Source organism: Lagenorhynchus albirostris, chromosome 11, assembly GCF_949774975.1.
Source record: "Lagenorhynchus albirostris chromosome 11, mLagAlb1.1, whole genome shotgun sequence".
Classification (NCBI taxonomy): domain Eukaryota; kingdom Metazoa; phylum Chordata; class Mammalia; order Artiodactyla; family Delphinidae; genus Lagenorhynchus; species Lagenorhynchus albirostris.
In genome coordinates, this window is record NC_083105.1 from 60,858,591 (window position 1) to 60,886,227 (window position 27,637).

The 27,637-nt window shown below is 40.8% G+C and overlaps 1 protein-coding gene across 4 annotated transcripts; it reads right to left on the reverse strand.

Moving 5' to 3' along the window:
• On the reverse strand, positions 1-25,159 carry EIF4B (eukaryotic translation initiation factor 4B). Of its 4 annotated transcripts, none has more exons than XM_060166147.1 (15): positions 25,030-25,159; positions 16,784-16,921; positions 15,320-15,528; positions 13,187-13,303; positions 11,293-11,347; positions 10,475-10,609; positions 7,747-7,884; positions 7,471-7,644; positions 4,255-4,483; positions 2,984-3,075; positions 1,934-2,147; positions 1,346-1,401; positions 664-769; positions 323-392; positions 1-188 (listed from the first exon to the last, which is right to left on the reverse strand). In XM_060166147.1, the coding sequence occupies exons 1-15, from the start codon at positions 25,040-25,042 to the stop codon at positions 108-110; spliced, it is 1,827 nt and encodes a 608-aa protein (XP_060022130.1). In that variant the 5' UTR covers positions 25,043-25,159; the 3' UTR covers positions 1-107. The 4 variants fall into 4 exon arrangements, with proteins under 4 accessions (XP_060022130.1, XP_060022129.1, XP_060022128.1 ...); XM_060166146.1 differs by having other exon boundaries at positions 664-772; XM_060166145.1 differs by having other exon boundaries at positions 2,969-3,075.
• Positions 25,160-27,637: the final 2,478 nt, after the last annotated feature.

Genomic DNA, 27,637 nt, shown 5'->3' on the forward strand with positions numbered 1-27,637 from the left:
TCCAGGAGATGGTGAGTTTTATTTTATCTTGTCTGGATAGAGGTTTGATTTGCTCTCGAATGTTCCCGGGTGGTGAGAGACTAGGAGAAAGCACAGAATGCAGAGGTCTATTCGGTGTAATCTTCTCCCTCATTTTCATCTTCACCATCAACGGCAAGAGCAGCATACTTGCTTGCAGAACTGAACTTCTGTAATAGACACGATCGATAAGAACAAGCAGCAATGCCTATTTCCAACCACTCTGTTTGCAGCCCCAAATGTACAGGATTTCAATGGCAAAAGTAAGCTACAAGAAGTTGAGGGCAAGTCTTTTGACACTCACAGAGGCTGGATCTTCAGCTTTCTTTGGCTCAGGTGCAGATCTGGAGTCTTGATCCTTTTTGCCATCTTTCCTGCAAAGACATGAACAACTTTAGGAGAGGACTCTCCCGATACTCACAAGCAGTTCTGACGTACTGAATAGGCACCTCCAATCAACAGTTCTGGCTATCTAGACATTTTGTAATCTAGATTCTCAGAATTGTAACTGACTATATTGGTTGACTTCAATGGGTTCACAGTGGGAGATCTGGCAAGGCTTGGAGAACCAAGAACTTTCTCATACAAAGACACAGGTATCTAGCATCATATCAAAGATTACAAATGAGGAGGGAACACACGTACCTATCTGACTCCTTCCAGAGGTCTTTGTTCCCTCCATCTCCTGGACCACGGCTGGAATTTCCACTTTGGCCTTTTGGGGCACTCACCCCATCTACTTTATTTTCATCTGCTTGAGTGGAGACACAAAAATAAATGGAAGTCAGTAAAATAGACACTCTTCCTCTCCCAGGTTTCCCTTAAGCTGAAGAGAAGTGTGCCCATATGTACTGAGGGAAATGAAAACTACCCCCAATCCAGATTTCCTTCCTAAGCCCTTCTTCCCTTCTATTATCAGACACAGACACACACACACACCGCAAACAAGATCCACTAAAAAATTCCACCGTGGGGTTATGCCATCATAAAAAGCAAAGTGGAAATAAGGACTATGATGCTGTGTAGTGACCTTGGCCTTGCAGATGGCAACATTTCTAATCTGGACTGAGCATGTCAATTTCCTTCCGATTCTTTTTTTTTCCCTTTCAAAGAAATGTTCTACCGGGAAAGGGCAGGGCTCTATGTTTTCTCCAAAGAGGCTGCTCCTGCCCTCTACTGGAAAGAAAAGGCAGACAATCAAAGAACCTTTAACACAAAAAAATGGGTGCAAAATACAATGATATTCAGTATTTTGTGACTCCTCTATGGGGACTTTTTTATCTAGGCCTCTATCTGGGCGAATAACCTATTCCCCTCTTGGCCTTACCTTTCCTTACTGGTCCTTCCTCAGATGGTTGAGCTGGAACTACTTTCCCTCCACCACTAGAAGGAAAACATGTAATCACATCCATCAGCTATCTTAGGGAAGGAACAGATGAGAAACTTCTACTTCAAGTGAAGTTTTACAGAGAACCAAAAATACATACTTAATGCTGTGAAACATTAAAATACGGGACAGCAACAATGAAAGCAATTATGTGAACTTGACCAAATGTCATGTCCTTTAGAATTATTATAGTCATGCTAGGTTAATCTTATCCCTCTACTTTACAAATGAGAATCCTAAAACTTAGGGAAGTGATGTGACCCCCAAGGCTGTACTGCCAGAATGTGGCATTGGCGGGTTCTGATTTATAGTGAGTGCAGATTGAGTCACCAAAGTGATGTTAACCAGCTATCAAAACTCCAGAAAACTGAACCACCGGCACACCACAGAATTTGAACTATGACAGCAAAGATGGCAGAACTTATCAGATGCCATAAGGCCAGTACCCCACAGGGCACCTTCCACCATGATAGCACAGCACTGAAGAGTCTATAGCCAACCAACTGCTATGTTTCCAAGCTGACTCACCTTGTAGGGGACTGCTGCTCTGTGTCTGAGCTCTGAGATCGAGCAGGAGGGTTAGAACTTCGCTTCACCCAAGCATTCTCCTTTGGTGGAGGGGCTGGCATTACCTTTAGAGGCTGTTCAGGTTTGGGAGGCTTAGAAGTTGGAGACTGACAGTCTTCCTCTTTATTGGGTGTTTCATTTTCTAGAGACTTCTCACTCTCTCTCCTTCGTGCATCTGTGAAGTCAGAATGGGAAGGTCAAAGCATCAGGAGAAAAGGGCTTATTGGACAACAATCTATTAAGACCTCAACAGAGTGGCAAACGGTCCACATCCGAGTTTACTGCTTTTCATCGTTATTCTTTTTTTTTTTTTTTTTTTTGCGGTACGCGGGCCTCTCACTGTTGTGGCCTCTCCCGTTGCGGAGCACAGGCTCTGGATGCGCAGGCTCAGAGGCCATGGCTCACGGGCCTAGCTGCTCTGCGGCATGTGGGATCTTCCCGGACCGGGGCACAAACCCGTGTCTCCTGCATCGGCAGGCGGACTCTCAACCACTGCGCCACCAGGGAAGCCCCTCCATCATTATTCTTAAATACAGACCTGCTGAATTTGATTCCCAATAGATACAATTATCCCCAAACTGGTTTCCAAATGTCCTCTGGCGAAAATGTTTTACTGATGCAAGAGAAATAGGAAAAATAATGACACTCCAAGGATAGCTATCTGACCTCTCCTAGGAATGAGAATTCTTTATTTTAGGATTATCATCTTTCTGTATTCTCCATGTTAGAACGTTGGTACTTGAAGAAGGATACACATATGTGTGTGAAGGGGACCTACAATGAAATTGTAAACTCGAGGGACCACTGATCAACTTCCACATAGAGGCTCAATGCACAAGTGCACATACACCCATAACAAAAGTCTCTTCTGGTACACATTTCTCAGACTTTTCAAAGCAGATGTGAAAGTCAGATCAATCTATGCTAATACTCCAAAATCTCTGCATAATTTGGTTATGGATAGGTTATGGAAAAGGGCAATAATAAGATACCCACCCTGGTCTGACTTACTTCTGCCAGATGTGGATGAGGTCCCCGTTTGTGATGACTCACTTCCTGTCCTCGATCGTTCCTGAGTTTCTTCACTTCGCCAGCTTGGGTGTCTGTATAAAAGAGATTTGACAAAATACATCATGTCCAGCTCAGTGAAGGCCACCTTGGACCCATGCCGACCCCTCAGGAACTATCGCTTATTAATATTTTATCGTGCTGGCTTTATTTACGTGTGGGTGCATGCACCTGTCTCTTTTGCGCAAACCGTTTGAAAGCAGCAGACATTAGCATTCTTTGGTTCTAAATACAGGTATCCCCTGCTTTTCCAAAGTTTCCTTTATGCCACTTCACTTTTACAGAAAGATCCATATATGCTGCTGCTAACCGAAAGAAATCCAAAGAGGATTTCTGCTTTTACATAACCTACATAATCTACGACTCTGCCCTCCCTTAGTGGTAACACAATTCCGCAAATTGCTCAAAACCAGGCCTAGCTTTTCAGCGTATTATAGGAGGTGTCTACCCTATTGGATGTCATGCCATCTTTTTAATAATAAACACTCCTTTACACTGTCCTGAAATAACAGATAATATAACCAACATACACACAAATAAAAATAACTGGAAAATAATTTACAGCCTACACTTAGTATCAGTGAAAACATTTTGTCTACTCCATCCCTAATAACTTGAAAAGAGGTAAATCCATTCACCTCACTATGGTGGAGTTTTACTCTACACAATAAAGCAGGGTTTGGCAAATTTTTTCTTAAAGGGCCAGATAAACTTTATTTATAAAAACAGGTACAGGCCACAATTTGCAGACTCTTGTATTAAAGTACCACCAGGGCCCAGGAGGCCTTTTGAAAATCATGAGGGATAAACAACAACTCTTCATCGGGTAAAGAAACTTTCCCACACGCTGCAGACCACCTAGCAGCCCCACCCCACACACACTAATGCTAGTAAGTGACAACCAGTAACACCCACATGAATTTTCCAAGTGCCCCGTGGGGATGTAAGCCCCCCATTAAGAATCACTGGATTGGGGACTCCCCTGGTGTTCCAGTGGCTAAGACTCTGCACTCCCAATGCAGGGGGCCCAGGTTCCATCCCTGGTCAGGGAATTCGATCCCATATGCCACGAATAAGAGTTTGTGTGCTGCAACTAAGACCCGGCACAGTCAAATAAATAAAATAAATAAATGTTAAAATAAAGACTCAGGATTAAAAAAAAAAAGAATCACTGGATTCATGGATGTGAAATCCGTAATACAAGACAACCTCACCTCTCCCGAGGCCGTCGTTCTAGTTTTGGCTCATCCAGCTGACGCTGCAGTTTCTCCTGTTCCTTCTGTAGCCGCTCTTCTACTTCTCGTTCTCTAGCAGCTGTGTCAACAGGCTTTGCCCCTCCAAAGATAGAGGCTGCTCGACTGGACTGGGATGTGCTAGCAGAGGAATCATCTTCCTTAGGAGTACTCCGAGGCTTTAGGTTCAGTTTGGGTCTTTGGGGGGGACCTAAGTTAAATGAAAGTCTAAGTAATAGTTTTTGAAAATCATCAGAAGCCGATGGCTGAAAGCCAGATTTCCAGACATACCTCTTAACGAAATGCTTTTTGGGATTCAGATTAGTGAGTGGCCTAGCCAATCCAGCAAAGGTAAAAAGGGAGATCATTTAAAAATGGGTGGCCCAAAGAGCCAAGTCCAATTAATCTTTCCACTACCACATCCATGATGCAGTACCAGACTGAGGGAAAGACTAAAAATAGTAAAAATTTCAACGGTAAATTAAGCATTTATCATGATTACTATTATCTGGGGGAAATTTTTTGACTATAAGATATTGGATGAAAAGTATCTTGTTAAAAAATGTGGTCTGGAAGATGGATTGCTTCAGTAGGTTAAGACAAACTTGTAACAGTATGATGCGGAAGGCTCTAGTTCTTATATTCTTATCTCTGGGTAGAATATAAATTTGATGGTGATTCATAGGGCAAAGCATGCAACACCGAACATTAGAATATAAACTGTAAGGGAGTCTGACTTCTTCCTGGATCCAAGTTGTCAGAATATTTCAAGATAAACCTGAGTGCTTCAAGGATATTGTATTTCTCAAAATCAGTGTTTATTCTAAGTATTTCAGACACAAAATACATAAAAGATATAAAGAAAGCCTGTGTACATCAACCACCTGACACCACAAAAACCACTGAAGCCTCCCGATAACATGCTTAGTGCTGCGCTGTCTTCTCATAACTAGTATGCTGAATTTGGTATCTATCATTCTTATGCGTCTTTGGTCTTTTACTACATATCTATGCAACTGCAAACAAAGAGGGTATTGTTTAACAAGATTTAAATTTTCTACAAGGGTTTTAAGTTGGTAGTTTATATAACTTCCGAGATACATTTTTCATCTGTATAACCCTGCGAAGAGCCCATTACCTATGTGAATAGGGTACAACTGGGGTCAGAAAGAGGCACTCATTGAAGTCACACAGCTAACACCTGGTGGACCAAAGAATGAAATCCACGTTATTGAAGCAACTCCACTGCTCCTCCCACTATGGTACACAATGTCTCCTTCTTCCTTTGGTAATTTCGTTTACCTACTCAACAAATAACTAGAACACCTATATTTCAGATACCATGCTAACATCCGGAATATGATGGTTGGGCAATTTTTGTGGAAGGGATGGAGACAACACTGAAGAGGTACAGCAGTGAAGGCCCTTGTATGTCAGAGGTACAAAGGGATATCTTTCAGGCCATGAAGAGACAAGATACAGTTTTAGAAGGAGGAGAATAACCTAATTAGATATCGTTTCAGAAAGACTACTTGGGCCAACGTGAAAATGGAGTGAGGCAGGGAAATGTTAGTAACGTGGGCATAGCAATGAAGTCTGAACAGAGGTAGTGGCAGTGACCCTGAGGACAAGGGGGGCAGATCTTAGAAGGAGTTGGGGGTTTGATCATCGGGGGGAAGGGGGGCTGGAAATCAGGTGTACAGCCATTGGGGGAGGCAAGAAATGGCATGAGAGGCTAAGGTCAGTAGTCAATGAAGACTACATCTGAGCCTCGACTTTTCTCACAAGTAAAGGGAAGACGATAACTGTACATCTACCACATAGAATACTTAAATAATACCTGTATGAGCACTCAGCTCATTGTTGGTGCAGCATAAACGCTCAATAAATGTTAGCTATTATTTCCAGGTTTCTTGCATGGAAATAGAGGAAACATATCATCAATACTTTTAAGAATAAATTTTAGGGACTTCCCTGGTGGCACAGTGGTTAAGAATCCACCTGCCAATGAAGAGGACACGGGTTTGAGCCCTGGTCCAGGAAGATCCCACATGCCACAGAGCAACTAAGCCCGTGTGCCACAACTACTGAGCCTGTGCACCGCAACTACTGAAGCCTGTGCTCCTAGAGCCCGTGCTCCGCAACAAGAGAAGCCACAATGAGACACCCGCACACCGCGATGAAGAATAGCCCCCGCTTGCCACAACTGGAGAAATCCCGTGTGCAGCAACCAAGACCCAACACAGCCAAAAATAAATTAAAAAAAAAAAAAAGCCACTGCAATGAGACACCCACGCACCGCAAGGAAGAGTAACCCCCGCTCGACGCAACTAGAGAAAGCCCGTGCACAGCAACGAACACCCGTTGCAACCAATAAATACATACATACATACATACATACATAAAATGACATCACTCAAGTCAGAACAACAAATGGTGGCCATTTATAATAATTTTTGAGAGGTCAGAGTTGTAACACACTGTATGTTTTATATAAATGATACAATATCAGGGGCATAATTTTAGAATAGGTACACTGACATCTCACCATTAATTAATGAGTATCAACTACTTGGTATCAATGGCATTGAAATAAGCAACACCTGGTTTTTAACCCACAGTGCCAACCAATTACTGGCTATGAGACCATGTTTGAGTCTCATTCCTTCACTTGAAAAATGGGGCTAAAACAGCCTATTTTAAGTGAGATCATACTATAAGAATGTCTGGCAAATGTTTTTTCCTTTGTTTATACAATATAAATTTTTTTTTTTTTTGGGTACGCGGGCCTCTCACTGCTGTGGCCTCTCCCGTTGCAGAGCACAGGCTCTGGACGCACAGGCTCAACGGCCATGGCTCACGGGCCTAGCCACTCCGTGGCATGTGGGATCCTCCCAGATCGGGGCACAAACCCGTGTCCCCTGCATCGGCAGGCAGACTCTCAACCACTGAGCCACCAGGGAAGCCCCAATTAAATTTTAACTGAAAAAATCTATATGCTAAAACAGGTTAGAACTAGACTTTATTTCCATTATGTCCATTTTTATCTGATGCTCTTTCCATTATGTTCCAATGCAACCTTTACTATGTGTAGGTTCTATCTGTGCCCACTTAAGGGATCTGAAACATAACTGAAAAATTCCCAACCAGTTCCTCTAGCGGTAATGCCCCATTAAGTAAGCAAAAGCAAATGATTACCTCTATCATCTCGCCTATAATCATCCCGAGAGTAATCGTCTCTGGAGCTCCATGACCGGTCATCTCGTCTTTCGTATCTGTCTTCATAGCGGTCCCCGCCTCCTCTGTAGTCATCATCCCTACGGTACCCACTACCAAATGCTCTTCTGCCACTGCCTATCCTGGAATCGTAGCCTGTAAACATATCCCAAATTGTGATCATCACACTGGAAGGGAGAAGGCAAGAAAGGAGTTCTTAAAAGAAAGCAATTTAACTTAATTGTGTTTTACAACGACCTCTATCATAGTCTCTGCTGCCTCGGTCATCATAGCGATCTCGGCCCCCGTATCGATCCATGTCCCGGCGTGGGCCATCACGGTAACTGTCCCGATACCCATCACGATATCGGTCTGAATCGTAACGATCTCGATACTCTAGAGAGCAAAGAGACAGGTATCGTCATTCCTTTTTCTTTGACACATACTGATAAGAACAAACATAGCCCATTAGGTCAGTTTGTTTTCATGACTTCATATTCACTGCTGTGTCTGTTTTTATTTAAAAAAAAAAAATCGCATTATATCCAAGGTAGAAGAATTTGTATTGAATTAAAGTTTCCTTGGTATTTATTTTAAAAAGTTCTCCACTAATTCAATAAATGTTGCTGGGCTAACAATTTAGGAGGGAGTTAGGGGAGAGAAAAATCTCTATACAGTAGTACTGCCTTATGTGTGGTTTCACTTTTTGACATTTCAGTTACCTGTGGTCAACCAGTCCAAAAATTTTAAATGAAAAATTCCAGAAATACACAATTCGTTAAGTTTTAAATTGCGTGCTGTTCTGAGTAGCATGATGAAATCTCGTGCCGTCTCCCTCCAACCTGCCCGGGATGTGAATCATCCCTTTGTCCAGCATATCCACGCTGTACAGTATAGGACAGTAAGATATTTTGAGAGAGAGAGATCAGATTCATGTAACTTTTATTACAGTATACTGTTATGTATAGGAAAAAACATAGCATAAAACATAGGGTTCAGTAATATCTGAGGTTTCAGGCATCCAGGAGGGTTCTTGGAATGTATCCCCACAGATGAGGGGGCGCGGGGACTACTTTATATCCCATAATGAACTTCCAGGATTAAAGATGTGAATACTAAAAATGTAAGCACAAAGCACCAGAAGAAAATATAGTTGGAATCTTTCATGCCTGATACCAAAGAACCAAAGACTACTTAAAAAGTTTAGCATGGAGGGAATTTCCTGGTGGTCCAGTGGTTAGGACTTCGTGCTTCCACTGCAGGGGGCCTGGGTTCCATCCCTGATAGGGGAAGTAAGATGCCGCAAGCCACATGGCCCGGCAAACAGTTTAGCACAGAAAAACAATACACATACCACAAATCTGAGAGGCAAACAAAGTAAGAAAAATATATGTAACATATGACAACTGGTTAATTACCTGTTACTGCTTAAGTAACAGAAACTAAAACGGGACACTGTTTTCTACTGCCCAAATGGAAAGGTTAAAATAAATGATACATCTTGTAGTGGCAAAGTTTAGCACAATAAGTCAATTCCTACTCTGCTGAGTTAAAAATAGTTCAAAGGCCTTGAAAGTTGTTTCGGAACTATATACTGAAAGATTTAAAAAACATGTATACCCTCTGGGCCAGCAATTTAACTTCTAGGAATTTAACCTGAGCAAGTAACTGGACACATTATACAGATATACGTATAAGAAGGTTCTTTGGATTGTTGTTTATAATATTAAAATCGTTGCATGCTATTTAGCTTCAGGTGACATGTCAGAAACCCAGATTTTTATATGGAAAAAAAAACCCCTCAATGTCTAAACATGAACCAATTAAAAAACAAAACAAAAAAACTTAAAAGACATTTTAATTGTGAGTAGGCCTAAGAAGTATCTTAGTTTTATGACAGCTTCCTTTTAAAACAATGGTTTCATTTTGCAAAGGACATCACTTTGTCTACGTGAACATTCATCCGCAGGTAGTTTAAATTTTAAAAATTAAGGGACCTCCCTGGTGGTCCAGAGGTTAAGACTCCGCGCTTCCAGTGCAGGGGCAAGGGTTTGATCCCCGGACCAGGGCAGGGGGGATGCAGACGGACAGGGGGACGACACTAAGACTCCACAAGAGGCTTGGCGCGGCCAAACAAAACAGGTCTTGAATTTTATCCTTGTCATCACATGTATGTTATGCTATCATATATTCTATTATATAGACAAACCACTACTTAGTCATTTCTTTTTTTTTTTTTTTTTTTTGCGTTACGCCGGCCTCTCACTGTTGTGGCCTCTCCCGTTGCGGAGCACAGGATCCGGAAGCGCAGGCTCAGCGGCCATTGCTTTATGGGCCCAGCCGCTCCGCGGTATGTGGGATCTTCCCGGACCAGGGTACGAACCCGTGTTCCCTGCATCGGCAGGCGGACTCTCAACCACTGCGCCACCAGGGAAGCCCACTTAGTCATTTCTTTATTCAACAGAAGGTCCTTTCCATTAAAAAAAGAAATGACAGTGTTGAGTCTTTCTTCATGTATTTCAATGAAGTTGTAGCATTTTCTCCACAAACGTTTTACAAAAGCTTTTATTGGATTTAGGTGGTGTGTGTAAAAGTTTATCCCAGCTCCTACCCCATGACATTCTCTACTCCCCTTCTCTAAATTACATTTTATTTGCATATTGTTTCTCTCGCTTGGTATAAATAATGTCCAACAAAGACAGTATTTTTGTCTGTTTTGTTCACTGCTGTATCCTGAGCTTACAAAAGTATCTGGCACGTGGTAGACATTTAGTATTTTTGAAGATAATGAATTTTCTGTTATTTTAAAAGGCATCTTAAATTTTTTTTCTGCATCTACTGCTACCCTTTATCTGCTATGGTGATCATCTACATTAACACATTTGTCTTTATCTGCTATGGTGATCATCTACATTAACACATTTGTCCTATTACAAAACAACCCCCCAGAATACACAAGAAACTAACTAGATAAAAATGAACTTACTGTCTCCAAAGCTATCATCACCTCTTCTAGGTGGGTAGTCATCAAAGCTGTCTGTAGTAGGACGGGCCCTCCAGTCTGTATCTGTTTTGTCAGAATCCCGATTTCTATCGCGGCCAAAAGAACGATCATCCCTGTCTACAGATATATAAAATGAAAAAACACAGGTTAGCTCACAAAAACTTTTGCCAGCTATTTCTCATATGCACAGAGGCCCCCTCCTGCCCCCACATACTGCACTTCTTGCTTACCCCACAGCGTCATCACGAAGTCGCCCCAGGCCCCATAAGTGTACTCTCCAACTCAACCAAGTGACTCCCTTCCTCACATTTATTCCTACTGGTTTAATGCTTACCTGTCTCATCTTCTGGATAGGCATCTTAAAATTTTTTAAAGATAGGCCAGGAACCCCCTGAAATATACATGAATCAGGCTCCTCTTGTGTCCAGTGTGCTGCTAAGTATGTAATCTATTTAGTATATACTTAACGTTCATCTAGGTCAATCAGGGTTTCTCAGTCTCAACACTACCAACATTTTGGGCTGGACAATTCTTTGTTGGGGCGGCTGTCACACGCATTATAGGATAGTCCCTGGATGCTATTAGACGTTAGGAGCCCTCCCCACAGTTGTGACAACCCAAATGTCTCCCAAAATTGACAAATATGCCCTGTGAAGCAAAACCATCCTCAGTCAAGAACTACTGCTCAAGGTTAAGGTGGCCCCCACTATCTGCCTCTACTACAAGTTTCTGGGGAAGGGCACCTCTGCTTTGTCTTCCCAGGACCGTGACAAAACAAAACATTCAATCATCTTTCCTACCTTTATCCTGTGCTTGATCAGCAACGTCCACTCGAATTCTCCTGTTACCTAGAGACTGAGAGCACAGGACCATATTAACCAACCTTTTGCCCCATTATGCACAAATCCCATGAGTGACCTTGAACGTCTGGGCATAGCAGAAGCACTGGGGGAAGGAAGATAAAGGAAGAACACTGTAATCTAGCCAACACTACAATTTGTTGGCTAAAGAATCCTTTATAAAGACTTGAATATAAAATAACCCCTTAGAATTAACATTTAAGTTGGGCTTAAATGAATGTCAGGTCAATTGTCTTACTATTTTTATAAAGTCAAACCTCACAGAATAGATTTAACTTTTTAACTATCACAGGCAATTTGTCACATGTAATAAATTAAAAACATTTCTAGACAACTAGCTAAATAAAAGGTATTATTTGGGTCCAGGGCAATTATACATTCAAACATTTATAGAGTCCCTACTATGCACCAGCAAAGTTGCATAAAGCATGGTCTGTTTATAATCTCAACTTCTTTCACTCAGTATTACCTTACGATAAATCAGTTCCTCCAGGATACCCTCTGATTTCCCTTTCCCACATCACTATTTATATACTTTGAACCCAATTATTTCTACTGATGATATTTTTCTCATTTCATAGTAGAATCTACAGTTGAAGAAGGATAACAATGAAATTTAGTTAAGAACACCTGGAATTATATTAAATACCACTATGATGATATCTCTAAATACAAACTAACTCCCAAGTCTGGACCATGACAACACTATTTAACAGTCAATTCAGCAAACTTCAGATAATAACAATTGTATGGTATTCTTTTTCTTATTCAGACTGAGAGGTAAAAGTTAGTAATGTTACTAAAACCTAAAATGACCTGAGAAGAAAAACTTTCAAACAACTTTTGCTTTTCATATATTTAACTAAATACATGAATTTTATTCCTATTTGACATCTGCTTCAGATTATCATGGTGGTACTCAAGTTATGAGATAGGAAAAATATTTTAAGAGGAGTTGCTTTCAATCACGTCCAATGGCAGACATGGACCATAGAATTACGGCACAAATGGCATTGGAAATTACCTTCTCAACGAACAATGAGATGTTTCTGGAATTAAAAGAGAAAAAAAACAGCCTTTTTTTCTTTCGATATATAATCAGTTTGATTTCTAAAGTCACTCACTAGAGATAAAAAAGCAGTTCTTGGATTAGAAACTTCCATCACTAACAAGTAACTAAATGTTTCAATATCCTGCTCTGGCTAGCCTAGGAATCCCTACCTGGCACCAATCACTTAAATAACTGTATTTCAATTAGATTTAATCTCCATCCCCCCTCATGTATTAACAGCTAAATCTCCTCTCCCCACAGAACCTCTAGTGTCTGGATTAAAAAATATCTATGGGCAATGTTACAAAGCAGGACTGAATGTTTACTGTCATTCTCCTGTACCAGATTCCCAGGAGAGCCCTCTTAAAAATAAAAAATTACTTCCCTGAAAATGAGGTAACGTCTTTAAATACTAAAATAACATGATTTTTCTATTTGCCTTGATCCGGTCATATTATTTTGAAGAAGCAAAGCCACAGAGCTGAGGCAAAGCTGTGCGTAAACTAACGTGAGATTTTATTAAGGACTTCGTCGTGGATTTCTTCACAATTTCCCACCTAAACACATTCCTGAATTACTAGGCCCTGCTGAACTTGCAGAAGGGAGGTGTGACGTGCTAGATGTTGAATGTTAACCGGTATATTGATAAATAATCCAGGCTTTTCTTTGTAGGTACTATGGGAACCTTCGAAACAGCTATTGACCTGGCCTAAAAACTATCAGTTTGATAAACACAAGAGTTGTTAGCTCCCAGCCCTCACCTCCCACCCTTAGTTTATTTACCTCTTCATTGAGGCTCAGGGCAGTGAACAAGGAATCCAGGTCCTCAAACTCAGCATAACCAAAACCTTTCAACCTCTCAGGATTGCTGGGTTCACGTGGTAAACGCACTGCACTGATCTAAGGAGGAAAGAAACAAAAAATATTTCCTAATTCAATGCTCTTGTTCATTTATCATCATCTTCTTTTTTTTTTTTTACCATTGTGTATGCAGTGGATTTCTCGGAAGAATACCCAAGAACCTGGCTGTCTCCAGGATGAAAACCGGTACAGAGGGATACAAGAGAGACTTCATCGTATACCCTGTTAAACCTTTTCAATTTGAACAATATGAATATCACCTTTAAAAAACTAAGGAGTTCAGTGTATTCCTTGTACCCCTGACTTCTGCTTCATTCTACATTTCTAGTTTTTAGTTGTTTTTCAATTAAGAGGAACTGCCTGTGTTCCACAATTAGTTTATTTCCAATTTTTGTCTCTCAGAAATTTGACTCAGTTTTTGCCAAAAAATTTTCTGGGCAGTATATTTTTTGGCAAGCTGACTTACCTGAGAAACATTACTTACTGTCTTCATTATTAATAGCTTGGCTGAATCAAACACTGGATTGTAAACCCTCACCATACTTACCCCTTCTGCCGAATTCTGAGATGGTAAACCACTGAATTGTACTTTTCACTTTTTATGTCTGTTTTCTTACTCTTTTTACTTATTTCTTCATTTCTCCAATATTCTGCATATATTCAAGCTATCTTTTGCATCACTGATTTGATACTTTATTCTGGGCTCCTGAGATATAGATTTTGTCACAGTCGCTTTTAAATTCTAGTTTAACTCAACTTATGAGGAGAGCAGGAAAAGGAACAAAATAAAAAGGGAATAAAATAAAAGGAAGTAGCTACAGACCAATTCTAGAGCATAAAGGTGAAAAGCCTGAACAGGCCAGAGATTATTCAACACTCTACGGAAAGAGGCTACTAGAGAGGAATCCAAAACAGGTCATGCTTCTAGATGTACTACATAATTAAACAGAGAGTAAAATTTGTAAGTTGTTATCAAAAATAATCACACAAGAAAAGCCAGCTACAGAAGTTGATGGCCCATTGCAGAGAACAGGATCTAGTAAAGAAGTCAACCAACATAGCAAAAGCGAAGGAGGGTTGACATATATACACTAATATGTATAAAACATAACTAATAAGAACCTGCTGTATTCATAATAATAAAAAAAAAGCGAACGAGGGAGGGACTTCCCTGGTGGTCCAGTGGTTAAGAATCCATCTTCCAATTTAGGGGACGTGGGTTTGATTCCTGGTTGGGAAACTAAGATCCCAGGTACCGCGGGGCAACTAGGCCTGCGAGCTGCAAACTAGACAGCCCAAGCACTCTGGAGCCCACAACTAGAGAAGCCCACATGCCGCAATGAAGACCCAACGCAGCCAAAATAAAAAAGTGAAAGAGGGAGCAGATTCTTAGAAGAAGCCTAGTTTTTAATGTCTTCTCTTCAGCAAAGACTCTGGAGAAAAACCGAATAGAATTGGAAATTATTACTCATTCTTCCATTTTTGAAATCCTAAGTATTTTTTCATCAAAGTTTAGAAAAAGGATTCTTAGCACCTCACACTCACTTTTTCGTCTTTCTGGACACTTCTAGGTGTTTTCAAACATCCTGCCTTAAGCTTTTTAAGCAAGTCTGTGAATCCCATTATATGTGAACAGACTCTGTTAATAAAAACTACACATCTGCTCAGTTAAACGTATTCATATAAAAAATTAAAATGTAATTTTGATATAAGCCTGAATGTCAAGAACAGAACAGCTGAGTTCAGAGAAACTGTCTTCCACTTTCCAATGTTTAACTGGGTATGTCACCTTTAAATTTCATAGAGAAGGGATATATATTTTTGAGAGATTCTCTCTATATCAATAAGGTATTAAATTTGCTGATAAGACTGTCCAACTGGTTTTGGATGAGAACATTCTCAGCCAAAGGGCCTAAACAACACTAAATTACATACCTGTTTCTTCCAAGTATAGACATAACCTCAGATCCTTTCTCAACACAGAAATTCAGAGACATTCACTACCCATACAGTACCCTCCATATCTAGTTAATTGCCTAAAACCTTTACACTTACATTTAATCCTCTAAAGAATTCCTTAATGGAGTCTTCTGTCACATCATAGGGCAGGTTCCCTAGAAAAGCAGTGTAGGGTGGTGATTTGGGAAGACGGCTCCGGTCGATATTGGGTTCCCGAGCAGCCCGTGGAGCAGTGGGCAGGATGGAACGGTCAATTGGAGGTGCCCTATACACGTCATCATCATTACTATGCCAAGTGGTTGAAACTAGGATAGAAAAGTAGACATAAGAAATTAGAAGAAACTTCCCTTACTGCCACTGTAGAATAAGAGGACATATGCTAAGCGCCAAGTATTAAATAAGCTATATCAGGAAATAAACAGATAAAAAGGGTAGGGGGGTTCAGCAATAAGGACCCTTTACAGACAAAATGCTTCTGAAATGTCAGAATCAGATAGCAATGCAAAGACTCAGTACTATTTACTGCCTCTTTGTTTCTAAGTATTTCAAGGCCTTTCAAGGCCTAGGCTTTTGTTAACAGAATCATAACTCATTCCTTATGCAGCAGAGAAATGAGAGAATATCAATCACTATTTATGGAATGTTACCGTGTGCCAGGTACTTCGTATTCATTATATCCCAACTCACCTTTGTAATAATCATGTGAGTTTGTTTCCCATTTTACAGAAAAGGAAACTAAGATTTCAGGAAGGTTTTGTAACTTGCCCAAGGTCACACAGATGGTAGTGTAGTAGGATGGTAATCTTAGTGGAGCTAGGAGATACCGTCCCTACTGCACTGCCCATGAATTTGTACTTCAGGTATCAACACTTATGGAAAACATGATCTAGATGAAATTTCTTGTTACAAAAACAGGTCACAAAAGAAAAAGTATTCTTCTGTTTGCAATTAAAGCTTTTAGAGAAAAATGATGGGTGATCAGATTTACGTCATACCCAATGATCTTATAGCTCCTACCTGTTCCTGGCTATTCCTTGAAGGCACAAATTCAAATGATACCCCAATGACTCTTCTGCATTTTCCCACCATAATTCCTAGTCCTATTCCTTTTCCTCAGACCAGTTCTGTTTACCCAGGGCGCCCTGACTTCATACTAATAGCCTTAGAACAAATTATTCCTTGACTCTTGAGTATAAAGACCGTATAGGTTAATACTGCATATTACTTTATGAGGACATCACAGAATTTCAGACCTAAAATGAAATAATCTAGTCCTTACTTTACAAATGAAGAAAATAAGGCTTAAAAGGATAGTACGCTGAGAAAGCCCTGTTACTACAATAGCCAGAATTAGCACTAAGCTCTCTTGAATCACCACTTTAGCCCCTATCACAAACTCTTAGAGCCTAAACCTAAAATTCTACAAAATACATAAACATAGGTTCTACAAAATTAGTTAAATTCCTTCCAAATTACATGTGAGAACAATTACTGTGGAACAGATTTTGTCTAGAAGGTAATGAAAATTCCAAACACGACGGAAAACAAAAGAAAAGTTACCATCTCCTTCTAGGTCATCTGTTTCATCAGCCCAGCTGACTGGTTTGGGGACATAGGTGCTTCCTCCACCAGTCCCTCCATCCTCAGCCAGGAAGTCTGTTAGGGAGATAGTCTTCCCCTTCTTATTCTTCTTTTTTGCTATTTTAAAAGGGCCAGAGAAAGATTATTCATCAATACTTGGGTATTTACAGAGTTGTACAATGCACTATTGTTAAATGTATTTATAAAGAAAGCAACAATAAATGCCCATCAAAGGTTCAGATTGTGGTGCGTTTCTGTGAAAGAATTCCATGCAGATATACAGGAGAAAGCACAATGTACTGGCACAGAAAGTCCGAGATGTGAACAATAAAAAGTTACAGAATACGTATTATGTAAGTCCCCCTTTCTTTTAAAAAATTTTTTTATTTATTTTATTTATTTATTTTTGGCTGCATTGGGTCTTCGTTGCTGTGCGCAGGCTTTCTCTAGTTGCAGCGAGCAGGGGCTACTCTTTGTTGCAGTGCGCGGGCTTCTCATTGCAGTGGCTTCTCTTGTTGTGGAGCACAGGCCCTAGGTGTGCAAGCTTCAGTAGTTGTGGCATGAGGGTTCAGGAGTTGGGGCGCACAGGCTCTAGAGCACAGGCTCAGTAGTTGTGGTGCATGGACTTAGTTGCTCTGTGGCGTGTGGGATGTTCCTGGACCAGGGCTCGAACCCGTGTCCCCTGCATTGGCAGGTAGATTCTTAACCACTGCGCCACCAGGGAAGCCCCTATGTAAGTCCCTGTTGTTTAAATATACATTATGCATACGGATGCAAAGGGGTCTAGAAGGGTTTTCAAACTTACTCTGGGAGTAAAACTGAGGTGGGGGCAGCAACCTTTTATTTCCTACTATATTCACTTGTGTAGCATTTGAGATTTTTGTAGGTTACTACATTTATTGCTCCTGGGACACAAAGAAATAAAACAAAATCCCTATCCCTAATAATATATTCTGTATGACACTTTGGAGAATTGTTTGATACTCGTAAAATAATCACATGAGGAAGGAATCATTACTATCAATTTACAGAGAAGGAAACCAAGTCTCAGAGAGGTTAAATGACCATCCTAAAGTTACAGTGATATTAGATGGCAGAGCTAGAATTAAACCTAAGGTTTTGGATACCAAGTCTAGGGCTCTTCCCATGGGAGCCCCAGCCCCTAAGAAGCTTGTTATTAGTTCTATGGCAGGTTATCACAACCAGGGCAAATGTACTCACTGTCATTTGAAAGTGTTCAAATTGTAAGACTCATATACACAGCTTGATTTCTCTGCCCTCTAGGGGAAAAAAAAAAAAATCTCCTTCCCTACCTTAATACCACATATGAAGATATTATACTAAAGGGAAAACATAGGAAATCCCTAAGAACCAACAATTTAAATGTTTCCCATGGTTATGAAATCTTTAGGAATCTCTAAATGGCTCCACTTAGTGGCCTGACCTTGGCTCTTTAACTCTCCAGCCCTCAGAACTTCTGAGATGGCACCCACCAGCAGCTAACGCAGAAGAGTTGAAAGGACTAACTGAAGTTCTAAAACTGGCCCCTGAGAACAGCTGTGACATAATTAAGACAAAAAACAAGCAGCTCTGCTGTTAACAAAGATCATTTTCATGGCTTTTATAATGATGAGTTCCTCCTCCATGTTCCAATTCTCAACAAATTTTCCATCCAAGAGGATGAAGAATCTGTAACTCGATGCACCATTTGCTTAACTGAATGAAGATTGTTCTCTCACCTGGTACCTGCCTTTCCTTTAAAATACCATTTTCAGGAACTAAAGACCTGCTTGCTACGAATGTTATGAACATTCTGGACACAATATGAATTAAATTCATATATAAAACAAAGGGAAAAGGTATACCTCAATCAAACTCTTATTATTCTTATGTTGGACTTGACCTCATTTTGCACACTGAGATTATGGTCTCAATGTGCAAACCAGACAAACTTGGCTGTAATTATACAGAGGAAAGATGGTCTTGAACGTGAAGTTTCCATGTCTCTCTCAAGTGACTTAACACTAACCCTGCTCCAAAACTATAATTTATGATCACTAGGTTATATTTTGGATCTATTATATGCTTTGAAAGAAAGCAGCTATGCAAAGTTTAAGTCCTATAGCACTGATATTGCTCCTAGCTCATATGCAAAGGCCTAGGGGAAATTTTAATTTGAATAAGACATAAAGCATACCTCTGTGGTAGAACGCTTATAATGTATAGGCTTATTTTAGTTGTCCAATTTAAAAATAAGTGTCTGGGACTAGTATGATGCTAGCTAGAGATCTTTACCTTCATGGGGCTTAAGGTAGTATCATGATCTGTCTGGTCACTGAGAAAATAAAAATAGAATTGGTGGTCAGTCATACAATGAGGTCAAGTCCAACATAAGAATAGTAAGAGTTTGACTGAGGGATCCCTTTTCCCTTTGTTTTATATATGAATCTAATACCAAAACAGCACAGTCTGGAATTAACCTGCCCTTTGATCTGATTTTGGCTTACATCAATTTTCTAAATCAGAGTTTCTCAACTTTTACCCCTTGACTCTTGACAAACAAGTCTCACACTCTCCTTTAATGTTATTTGAAATTTCAAAATAATAAATATCATGACAAAGAAAAATATTAAAGCACTGTTTTAGAATGTCTTTTCAAATCATACATCTCCCTCTCCCCTGATTCTGTGACTGGCCCCTCCAAAAACTTCTGGCTGAGAATCACTGTGGGATGATGGACAGTCTTCAATTAAAGACAGGCTAAAATTCTTCCACAAGATCCCTAACTTCCGTTTCTTTAAATCTAGCAGCAGCATTGACTCAATCACAATATAAGCAGATTTAAAAGAACAAGCCTTTAAAAAGTAAAATGAATAAACCTAAATGTTTGTTCCACTGTATTTTATTTCAGTAACCGAGAAACAATGTTATCTAAATCCTCCTTGTGCTTTGCTCCTTCAATATCTAGGTCCATTCCATGTTTAGGATTTCAACAATGTTCTCTCCTTTATAAGTAAAGCATCATTTAATGCTCTAGGGGTATCAATCCCTTGATACAATGATTGAACTGGTCCAACTCTTAGTTTTCTTTAAATCTTATGTGAATTGGTTAAAGTTAAACCAACCACCTGGTAAACAAAACACACTCCAATTATTTAGGACCAAATCCACATGGACTAAGAGGAAAAAAAACCATATGTCCCAGAAATTTTCTTAAATCCTCTAACTGCCTGCTTGTCTCATTACAATTGTAATTTATTCACTAAGTACTAGGTTCTTGTGAAGGTCTTTATATACTCATCTAGGTTAAAGAAAAGATCTTACAATTACCGTCTTCTTAATTAAAAAAACAAGCTTTGTTATGACATATAAAAATAAATACTACAACTGATCAACTTAACTCTTTGTTTCTCTATTTCTGCATCACTGACATTTGAGGTTGGGTAATTCTGTGTTGGGGGGCGATGGGGTGTCCCGTCCATTGTATGATATTTAACAGCATCTCCAGTCTCGACTTAGATGTCAGTAGCAACCCCTCCACCCCACTGTGACAAAAATGTCTCCAGACATTGCCAAATGTCCTCTGGGATGGGTGAGACAAAACTGCCCATGATTGAGCACCACTGCTCTAAGTGGTAATTTCATATCAATAAATAAGTAGACAAACAAAAGGAAACGTTAGCCCTATATAAAGCACATCAGCAGAAAAGTGACAACATTCAACCAAGTCTTCAGGACTATCAGGCTGTAGCAAGTAAAAATGCTTCCTTTATTTTTCTCAGAATGTTGCCCTGTTAACTCCATTGTATTAGTAATAAAAGCACGAACTGACAGACACTGGAGTGATAAAATCTGTGGAAGTGCTGTTTTCCTTAAACAAAACAGAAGACACCTTAAAGTACTTTAATCAATAAAGCTTATTTGTTGTACAATGCAGCCCTACTTCTCCATCTTTCTTAAACTAGTATCTCTTATTTAGGAAGGAGAATTCACATAGCTCTTAACATTCAGATAAGTTGTCAAAAATTCAGTTTCTTAATTTTAGATCTTGCCAGACTAAGTCCCACTTACTTTACAGGGTTATCAAGTCTTCTGAATGTGTTAGCAACTACAGACTAGGAGGGCTTCCCTGGTGGCACAGTGGTTAAGAATCCGCCTGCCAATCAACGCAGGGGACATGGGTTCGATCCCTGGTCCCGGAAGATCCTTAGCTGCCGCGGGGCAGCTAAGCCCGTGCGCCACAACTACTGAGCCTGCACTTTAGAGCTCACGAGCCAAAACTACTGAAGCCTGCGCACCTAGAGCCTGTGCTCCGCAACAAGAGAAGCCACTGCATTGAGAAGCCCGTGCACCACAAGGAAGAGCAGACCCCGCTCACCGCAACTAGAGAAAGCCCACATGCAGCAACGAAGACCCAATGCAGACAAAAACAAATAAATAAGTAAACTTATTAAAAAAAAAAAAGACTAAGTAAGTCAGAAAGTGTCATAAAAGCCCGTACAAAATCACAGCATTATTCATAATAGGCAAAAAACTGGAAACAATCCAAATGCCCACCAACTGATGAATAGATAAATAAATTGTACATGTCCACACAATGGAATTGTCAATAAAAAGGAACGAGTATCCATACATCCTACAATATGGATGGATGAACCCTGAAACATGCTAAGAGAAAGAAGCTAGGAACAAAAGTCCACCCACTATATGATTCCATTTATATGAAACGTTCAGGATAAGTAAATACAAAAACCCAGTAAGATTAATGGCTGGTGAGGGGAGAAGAGAAATGACTGCTAATGGGAAAGGTGTTTCTTTCTGGGAAGTGAATCCTGCCAGTCTCCAGAATTAAAAGCTAGTTAACGATCAACAAATATTTCCTTAAAGAAACAATACTGTACAAATGCAATCTACTCAAATACCAGAGTGCCTAGAACTGAACTAATCTGATTAGAGCCCAGCACAAAAAGATATTTCATACAATGCAGTACAGTATCATGATGTTGAGAGGCTTCAACCTTTACTATGCTACTGTTTAGCAGAGTAGAGAAGAAAGTCTAAGTCAGGACCAGTAAGCTCCACCACCTTGACTCCTATGTTCAGTTGTTATGGGACCTCTCTTCTCTGTCCAACTTCTTCATCTTGACACAATCTGAGGAAAATGCCACACTGTCTTTTCCTTACCTCTCCACACTACTCAATTTGATCACTTACATAAAATATATAAAATAAGTGTCCAATACAACATCATGCAGATAGATCACTACACAAAGTACTTGCAGCTTTTCTGTAAGAGAGGAGCTATAAAAATTCAAGAATAACTTCTTGCTTTGGGCATTTTCCTACCATTAGGACCACAGCAATATCCATTACAAACCTAAGAAACTGACTTTGGTGTGTGCACTTACAAATGTACATACATATACTTAATTACAAACAAGCAGTTAAAAAACAAACAAACAAACCCCAAATCCTTAAGTTAACTCTTTCCCCCATGATCAGGAAAACAAATTCTAGGATGTTTTGAGACAAATACAATGTAGTAGGGTATCCTATCTCAAGCTATACATGGTATGTGACATACGTCAAAGCTGTACAAAAATATATACATTTTTAAAAAAGTGACATTACTTAGAAATATGTTTTACCTTGGTACTTCTCTCTGTATTTGTACTTGAATTTTCATAAGGAGTTTTAACCTTGGCCTTCTGAATCTGGGTATCTTACTCCCAGAATAACAAACATGATACAGGAAGGGATATGAAAATAGGTAATATGTGAACAGCATATAATAGCAACCACTGAAACTATTTTTCACCATAAGGGTCAGAATTGTATGAAAACAACCATTGGACACTATCCTCACCCCATAAAAAATAATCAAGATGATACATATAATTCTGGAAAGTGTTATGCAAATGAAAGGCCTTGTGTGGGCATAGATACACTATTTACAATCTCAAAGCAGTCTAGTCTCAAAAACTGTTAACCCATATCAAATACATTTGATCCCCCATAGGTAAGGAGAGTAGATTCAATAGTCAGCTCTGGGACACCTCCTGTTCTTGAAGTTCAATAATGGGTCACACTAGATACTGGTATTACTGCAAAGAATTTTTGGGTCTCACTTAACAGTAAAAGAGGCCTATGAAGTTTTATCATGTATTTTCACTAAGAAAATGTAAGATCTGTTTTTTCAACAAGACACCAGGCACCCTCAAGAAGTATACTGAAAATACACTAATTTTACGGACTCATTAATACAGTCATGTGGCAATACTGGTCACTCAACCAAGTCAATGCAATGGGAAAGCATTCAAAGTGGGGAAAGAAATTTGATAGTTTCTCAAGGGCAGACTGTCAGATGCAACCTTGCACCTCGATACTAGCATAAGTGTAACTTACACATACTACACAAGCTAAAGATTCATGGAACAGAATGAAATGAGATGAGGGCTTCCAGGCAGGTAAAGTGGAAGAACAGGAAGAGACCTCACTAAGTACATCCAGTTTAATCAGTCTGGATTTCACTCAATTCTGTAAAATGAAGGACAGATTGTTAATGGTGTCTTCCACCTCTAAAAATTCCACACAAGTTTTGAGAAAGGGAATACAGGCTTTTCTCTAGATTATGACACTAAGCCATCAGGATGGCAGATTCAGGCCAAATAAGTAGTTCAGATGAAGCTCTTGGGCAGCATCCCAAACTTAGGATGACATGGACGCCAACCTTGTTAGTTGCAAGTTGATAATAGAGAAGAGTGAGAAGTTTCAAAGATATCGACCTTACTCTGCCATCAGCACGCAGTGTGACCTGAATGAATCATTTCATCTTCCTCAGATGGGAGACACCAATATCTGCCTATGTTATCTCACAGAACATCAAATTATACAACATACAAAATTGCTAGGTCCACGTCAAGCGCTACACTAATAAAAGGTATTATGTTCAAATGCACCTCAATTTCCTCAAAGACATACATCTCTATGTAACAGTGGAGAGAAATCCGTGGTGAGAAATGAGTGTCCGGAGATAACAGTTGTTCAATAAATGTTTTGTAGAATGCAGGGTCATGCCAGGGAAAAGAGACCATATCTGCCAAACTAAAATTACTGCTACGAAATGTTGGCACAGCTCACTAAGTCCATCAGAAATGCAAGTAGACTTGCATGTCAGTGATATTCCCTCTCCCAAAGTCAAAGAAATCAACTCTAACCACTAATATTCTAAAAGCACCCCCAAGCAGTTGTGCAAATATCTTCCAAAAAAAAAAAAGCCCAACTCGACCACTGGGGCTATCAACACTCGACCAAAATCAAAATGGAAGTTGTCAAGGGATCAGATCTTGCTCACCATTATATCTCCAATACCTAGAATCGTGCCTGGCACGTATATAGCTCACACTCAGTAAAAATGTTGACTGAATAAAACAGCCTAGAAGAAATGTAGGTCTCCACCCTGTTTCTCTCCTCCAACACGTGGGCGCCCCACACCGGGTTCCCCATCCCCATCTAACTCCAGTAACTTCAACCTCCAAACCTAACACATTTACCCCTGTAAAAATATAAGGGCCGGGTCACACTCTAACAGGGGAAGGTCAGAAAGTGGAAGGACCTAAAAAGAAAGCAACACAGGTGCGTAAACCTTCCCATCTGGGCTCTCGCGCGTGCTTTTAAGGAGCGCCCGTCTCCACTACCCTCGTCTCTTCTACCGCGCACGCGCACCGCCGCCTTCCCCCGCCCCTCCACCGACTCGCGCTCTAACTGCCCCCCCTTTATTCCCTGCCCCCACCCCCGTCCGCAAAGGCCTCGCGCCTCTGAGACCTGGTCTAGTGTGCACCCGTCCGCGCGCCAACCGCCTCTTTCCCTCCACCACGCCTTCACGCGGACACAGTGCTTCACGTCTATGCGAAGGCCTCACGTCTCCCGCGGCTCTTTCTGCGCCTCCTCCTCACTCCAAGTCAAGCCAGAGTCCACCATTGCTCCCAAGTCCAACCTCGCGCATACGGGGTGAAAAGGGTGTGAGGGGGAGGGGAAGGTGTCCTTCCCCTCCCCCCAAACATCCCGAGGCGATAACCTCACATGGCCTAGCCGCCAGCCTGCCGCAGCCCCAAAATCCGAAGGGAAGCGGTGCCGCCCATCCCCCGACTCCAGAGAACCAATGGATCAGGGTCGGTGAGTCGCTTCGGACCCCGGTCCTTGGCCGCGCTCGGCCGCTCACTCACCTGAGGCCGCCATGTTGGGAGAGGGAGAGAGAACGCAAAAGACCCGGATGGGGCAGTCACGTGATTATAGCGAGCGCGTCGGGCTAGGAGACGCAAAACTGGGAGGGGGCGGGGAGGCGAGGAGGGACACAGGAGGCGGGGCGGCGCTGCTCTGGGTTCGTAAAGCAGCGCGAGGAGGTGGCGCGGCGTCCGACGGGAAGACCTGCGCGACATGTGGCCAAAGGGGTGGGGCCTGGGCTGTCGCGAAACCCCGCTTTACGTAGGGCTACGCGCGGACGAGGGGCAGGGTCTGAGCCCGGGGCGGGGTCTCCTGATCCGCAGACTTCCGGCCGGTGCGGAAGGGGCGGGGCCGCGCTTGCAGGTTCCACCTCTCTGGCACCGAATGGCAGCTGGCTGGAACTCAGAATGGGCGTGCCACAATTGGTTTCCTGAAAGGGAAGATTTTGAGTTTCTTTGTAAATTGCTTTTTGTTAAAGCAAAACAAACCCAGTATTCTGCTTAAGGATGGTTTTAATTGGGCATGTTTAGAAGGAATAAGTAACAAATACTGAACGCTTACTTGCCACGGGCTTTTACCTCTTTTAAGCCTTCATTTTACTGACTAAATTAAGTCAAACTCAGGCCCTTAGGATTTCACAGCCGAGTGCCATCCACGCTTCCTCTAGCTAATGCTATATTTTTATCATAGATAGTAGTTAATTCAATGAAAAATTTCATTGAGCGCTTACCATGTGTCAGGCACTGTTGTTGGCGTTTTGGGTACAACGGAGAATAAAACTGCTCCAAAGGATGTTACAGTTCAGTGAGACAATAAGCAGTGAATAAATAAAATATTAGAAATGATAAGCACTCTGCAGGTAATTAAGGTGACTTAATAAAAGTGATTTTGTGCAACTTTAGATTGCATGGTCAGGGAAGTCCTCTGAGGAAGTGACATGTAAACTGAGATCTGAATTACAAAGAGCCAGACCTGTGAAGAGCTTTAGCAGAAGGTAGAGGGTGCACTACCAGATCAAATGCTCCAGGGCAGGAACATGTTGGCAGGTGGAGGAATTTAAAAGCTGGTAGCTGGAGTTTGGTGAGGGAGGGGGGAGCGTCGTACAAGATGAGGTTTGAGAAATAGGTAGGGGTTGGATCATGTGAGGCTCTGTGAACCAGGTTTAGGAGTTTAGATTTTATTCCAAGTGGATTGGGAAAGCACGGAAAGATTTTATGCAAGGGAATGTCATGACTTGAATAAAATTTGGAAAAGGATTATTTAGTATTTTGATGTGGGTGGTGGTTACATAAGTGTATATTTATGTATGTCAGGTTGTACACTTAAGGGTTGTGCACCTTACTGTATAGAAATCATACTTTAAGCAAGGACAACAAGATTACTCAGTTTAGTGAATGGAGAGTGGATTATACACATGCACTCATGGAAGAGAAAGACCAGTTAAAAGGTTTTTGCTGCCAGGACCTCATAATGACTTTTCATGGACTCTAGGTACTTTTGCCTTCATAGGCCCTTTTCTCCAAAAAACAGTATTAAAAATTATATTTTATGATTGTCCTGGTATAAAGACCAATATATTAATATTATACATTTTCTTTGACCTAAACATTTCTTTTTTTAAAAAATATTTATTTATTTATTTTTATTATTATATTTTTTTGGCTGCACCGGGTCTTAGTTGCAACATGCGGAATCTTCATTGCTGTGTGCGGCATCTTTTTTTTTTAAATTTTTTTTAGTTGCGGCATGTGGGATCTAGTTCCCCGACCAGGGATCGAACCCAGGCCCCCTACATTGGGAGCATGTAGTCTTAACCACTGGACAACCAGGGAAGTTCCTATTTTTTTCTTATAGTTTAAAAATAAACTAAAATGTTTTTGTGGGCCCCTTAAAGTATGGTGGGGCCCAGGCATTGTGCCTGCTGTGCCTACTGGATAAGTCAACCCTGGTGTAATCCTGATGAGAGAAGTTGGTGTTTTAGGCATGAATGAAGAGATGGAAAGGGATAGATGCAGATCTATTTTGGAAATGGACTTCATGATTGATTAGATGTGAAGGGCACAGGAGAGGGAACTCTCCCAACTTTTTGGCATGAACACTTGGGTGATGCAATTTACTTAGTCTCTGTCTCAGAAAGTCAGGAGGGAATACGTAAAGAAGAGAGCCTGAATTCTAGTGTTGATTCTGCCCAAGTCTCTGGCTGGTCGTTAAAGCATGAATGCATGAACTGTTCAGCTGAGGAAAGCAAAAAAAAAAAAAAGAGAGAGAATTGAACTGAGATCTGAGCTGCCGTCTACCTCATGTGAGAGAGGTTGTAGTTTGGGTCCAACCAATTTAATTGCTTGCTAAAATGAAAACATGAACATTTTTGGAGGATGCCTTAGTTCCTTGTACCTGCTGTAGGAAATTTCCACAAATTTAGGGGCTTAGAAAAACACAAATTTATTCTTTTACGATTCTAGGTCAGAAGTCTGAATGGGTTTCACTGAGCTAAAATAAAAGTGTTGACAGGACCGCGTTCCTTCTGGAGGCTCTATGGGAGATTCTGTTTCCTTGCCTTTTCCACCTTCTGTATAAATGCCCATGTTCCTTGACTCATGGTCCCCTTCC

What these genes read in the sequence shown, in the direction of transcription:
- EIF4B (XM_060166144.1), bottom strand. An exon ending in TTATAGGCGAGATGATAGAG is followed by an intron (nt 4,484 to 7,470) that starts GTAATCATTTGC and finishes CATTTAACTTAG; the next exon opens with GTCCCCCCCAAAGACCCAAA. An exon ending in AAGCTGAAGATCCAGCCTCT is followed by an intron (nt 189 to 322) that starts GTGAGTGTCAAA and finishes TGTCTATTACAG; the next exon opens with AAGTTCAGTTCTGCAAGCAA.